The 4,569-nt window shown below is 33.2% G+C and overlaps 1 protein-coding gene across 1 annotated transcript; it reads left to right on the top strand.

Annotated features, from left to right (window-relative positions):
* Window positions 1–1,676: 1,676 nt before the first annotated feature.
* On the top strand, window positions 1,677–3,081 carry LOC145326196 (beta-1,3-N-acetylglucosaminyltransferase lunatic fringe-like). The gene has a single exon (XM_080169359.1). The coding sequence runs from the start codon at window positions 1,755–1,757 to the stop codon at window positions 2,637–2,639; it is 885 nt and encodes a 294-aa protein (XP_080025485.1). The 5' UTR covers window positions 1,677–1,754; the 3' UTR covers window positions 2,640–3,081.
* The last annotated feature ends 1,488 nt before the right edge of the window (window positions 3,082–4,569 follow it).

The following is a 4,569-nucleotide window of genomic DNA, read 5'->3' on the forward strand; positions in this document are numbered from 1 at the left end:
TTAGGTATCTTCACACCATGGTTTTATGCCTTTACATTTAATCAAATTTTTAACATTTCATACTTAATTATGTTTTTTTTTCATCCCCACCCCCTACCAATAAAAAATGATGGAGAGTAAACTTTTTGAAGAGAAAAAACAAAAATTTGAACGGTGCCATATATTCCCCCTCCAAATAGATAAAAATGTTGTATTTCTTAGCAGATTTATATTCTTGTTATCCTTGCCCCATTCCCCAAAATTAACAAATTCCCCTTTTTTCCCTTCCCCTTCTATTCCACAATCCTTACACTAATTTATACCCCTTTAATTCCCCACCCCTTTTTGCGCTGTTGTTAATGTTGTCAACTTTATAGGATCCCCATGGGGGGATCCATCAACCCTCAACCACCCCCTCCCCTCCCCCCCTGTGGAGGGAGCCAATAACTCTTGTCTGCCTCAAGCCATATCTCTGACCGTTTGATGATATGTCCCCACAAACTTACTAATATAAGAAATCAACTTAAAGCACATACTAAGATAACATAAGACATGAACCTTATGTATACTGTTTTAAGCAAAGATCTCTATTAAATTTAAAATGTAATAATGTCAATTTTAAGGTTATTTGGAATAACATTTATACTGTTAAAGCTTTTAAATAAATTTGATTATTGAATTGCTAATCTAAATTTATTAATTTTCGTTTGCCTCACTAAATAATTTGCTAAGCTTCTATTAATGTTGTCATCCTTTTTTTAAAAACCACCTCATTATGAAATAGATATTAAATTTAAGATTTCATATTTTGTAGGAATATAAGATTACCATTAGATGTGCTTGTACCCCTTGTAACATATCCCCCGCCCCCTCCAGCCTATGTATAAGTTACATTTAACCCATCTATCTAATCCACTTCTACCCCCCCCCCCCCCATCCCTTTCATCTCATTAATATTCCCCTTAGAATCCTTTTTTACCTTCCCTTCCTATATTGAAGCTTTTAGGTTACCCCAGAACCAAAGCGCCTATTTTCATTAAGCTCAAATATTGGATGATTTTTAAAACAACAAAACTGAAAAAATAGGAAGCCATCATAATTTCTGCTAACTCAGGCCCTAATATAAAAGAAGCTGGTTGTCTAAGGTGTTTTGCTTTACATAAATACCATAGGTTATAGGGGATAAGACAATAAACAATAGATTGATAAACACCACCAATTATGATAAATAAATTAAGCCCTTCTGTAATATAAATAATTGGTGGATTAACTTGGACATTCTTAGTGTAAGTTTTTTTAGAGAATTAATAAAAAATGCTTCTAAAACTTTGGGTTCTAATATAATTTACACTCCAATGTTTCCTCCCTCCTTGAGTATTTCAATCTTTTAAAATCCTTGACGAAAAAAGCCATTTTATTCTGATTTTTCCGTTGTACTCAAAAAGATTTCCAATTATGAATCTACAATTTTGCTTTATGTAAACTTAGCTTTATCATGAAAATACCCAAATATTGAAATGCACCCCAGGGTGTAAGTGACTTAGAGGTGGGTGGAGGAGGTGGACATTGAAAAGGGGATATTAGGATTCAAAGGGGAACTCAAAGGGGAATCTAGGATCACACCCCTGAAAATGGGAAAGGATTGCACGAGCTTAAAATAAAGCAGTTTCTCATTTTGGTTAATTTTTCCATTAGTTTTCAAATTACCATTAAAGAGTAAAGACATAAATACTGAAACTTTTGCCTATGATTTGGGTTTTAAGTTGTAATCAATAATGTTACTTGTGAATTTTATCATACAAGCCTTTTTATTGGCCGTTACATATGCTTTACCCAGTAAGGTTAGCCCGGACAGAGTGTTTATAGCAGTGAAAACAACGGCTAAATTCCACAAAACCCGCCTGGAGCCAGTTTTAAATACTTGGTACCACACAGCTCCAGAGTCTACCTATTTCTTTACAGATGCCACCGACAGGCAGACAGAACAGCTGGCGGCCAGTGTTAGCGGCCGCAATCCGTTGATTGTCACGGATTGTCCATCGGATCACAGTCGTACGGCGCTGTCCTGTAAATTAGAGGCGGAAATTGGTCACTTTTTGATGGCTGAACATGATAACAAAGACTGGTTTTGCCATCTGGATGATGATAACTACCTGAACACACCCGCTCTGCTGGACATGCTGGCCAGGTATCCATCCAGCCAGCCCTGGTACCTGGGCAAGGTTTCTATCCCCAAAAAGCTTGAGGTTTTGGACCGACTGCAGCTACCTGAGAAAAAGACTGTAAAATTCTGGTTTGCTACCGGCGGAGCCGGATTTTGCATCTCACGCGGCCTCGCCGAAAAAATGCGGCCGTTTGTTGTGGATGGAAAATTTCAAGAATTGTCAGATACAATCCGTTTACCTGATGACGTCACTATGGGATATCTTATGGAGATTTTATTAAAAATTCCACTCACTCAAGTATCTTTATTTCACAGTCATTTGGAGCCATTAAGATCCATAAAAGACTTTGATAAACAGATCACCTTTAGTTATTCCAAGTATGAAGATACTTTGCAGGATAATGTTGTTGAGTTTGAAGGTGATAATAATCTTATAGACAATGATCCCACGAGATTTTACAAGATTCATTGTAAGCTGTTCAATCAATGTTTTTAAAATTAATTTGTTGTGTGAATATTAATTGTTTTAGAATTTAAGTGAGAAAAAAAACGGTTAAGGCATTGGACGGTGAAATGTACATCAACCAAACAAAAATAACCAATGTTTAAAAACAAACGAATAAAAAACTTTTTAAAACTTTGGGTTCCAGTGTAATTTACAATGTATCCTATCTCATCCCTATGAAAAACAATTTTTGAAAACCAACAAATTTTAAAATCATAATTGTATTCATTCTGATTCTGATTTGTTGGAATCAATTAATTATAAATTTGTAGGTAAACTTATCTTCTGGTTTGCCTATGTTTAAAGTGATTCCAACTTTTATTTGTTATTCATTCTGTATAATAATTGTTAGATTTATATATTTTTAAAATGCTCCATTCTGTGATGTGATAAAATTTATTCAAATAAATTAAATAAATAAATATATTCAATTTATATTTTGTATTTTTTTGGATAGTGAAATATTCTATTAGTTACGGCCAGACCGTCCGTTCGTATAAAGCGTTATATTTTTTACCAAGGATTTTTTTGTGTAAAGGGGAAGTTGCACGAAATGCATTCAAACTTTTTAGTAAACTGCATTTTTTTTCACTTAAATATTTTAAACTACATCTAAAGGACATTTATTTGAAAAATTTTAATTTTTACCAGGTAGTTTAAAAAATATCATGACTTGAAAAACATATTTTTTGGATATATGAAACATAAATAGCTGTCCTGTTATCAGAAAACAGCTTGATGACTATTTTTGTGGTGCCAAATTGATTGCTATTTATTGTAATAAAAAACTATATATGTATACATAGTAGTCTTGTAACTTATGCTTGCAATCAAACTTTTAAATGCACTTCATGCAACTGTCCCTTGCACTATTCCAATTGCTGATGAGCGAAGCTACTCTATAATTCCGTTTGTCTGCTAGATTTAGGGAAAACGTTATTACTCAGCTGATTTTTTAATTTGATGTCCTATGAGTATAAAGTAGTAAGGTTAATTTTTGTCTGAAGCATAAGATTTTAATAACTGATAATGAACGGATTGGTTCCTTTTTAGAGAAGCTTTACATATGTCCACGGATGGTTTTAGGCTGAGAATTTGGATAGATTTAGTCTAGTTTTACCCCACTTAATCTTTGAATCAGACCCTTATGAGGTAAGGGCACAACAGCTAGTATAATTTTTTTGGTAAGTTGTTAATAAGAATACTTCATTATATGTGACAGGTTTCGTGATTTTCATATTATAAATTATTTAATCTATATAGGTTTTAAATAACTTTTTTTGTGCTTTGCTACTTATGGATGTAGACATCCTTGTTTAAAAAAAACAAAACAATTGTAACAACAACTTAAAAGCTAAGCGTTTAATATGGCTTAAATTAATAAAAAAGCTGAATATGGTTTTAAAATATCGATAAAAGGTGTTTGAAGGATATTTTTTAGAGACTTCATATATGTAGGTCTTAATTCTTGGTTAGAAAAAGGTTAATTCTCTTTCATGCCAAAGAAAATATTGAGGCAGCTTATAGTGCCTATAAAATAAGGACTTCATTCAATACAAATGACCAATGATAGGCCAGTATACATTGCAATTGACCAATGGTAATAGTTATTTCTCGCATCGTATTATAAACAGCTTTCCGTGGATATAGAATGTACAAATATAAGATTAAAACCAGTTTTTTTTAGCCCCGAGGTGCCGAAGGCACCGGCTAAAAAAACTGGTTTTAATCTTATGATTGTACATTTTTTTTGTAGAAAGCTGGATATAATACGATGCTAGACATAGTTTTTTCGTATGGATGAGAACCAGTTACTATCCACCGGTTTCGAATGAATACGAGAAAATGTATTCTGGCCTATCATTAGGCCTTTGTATTGTATGACGTCATTTTTTATTGGCACTATAAGCTGCTTTAAACT

The sequence above is a fragment of the Acartia tonsa genome, chromosome 8 (genome assembly GCF_053477335.1).
Source record: "Acartia tonsa isolate MP-2025a chromosome 8, ASM5347733v1, whole genome shotgun sequence".
Lineage (NCBI taxonomy): Eukaryota > Metazoa > Arthropoda > Copepoda > Calanoida > Acartiidae > Acartia > Acartia tonsa.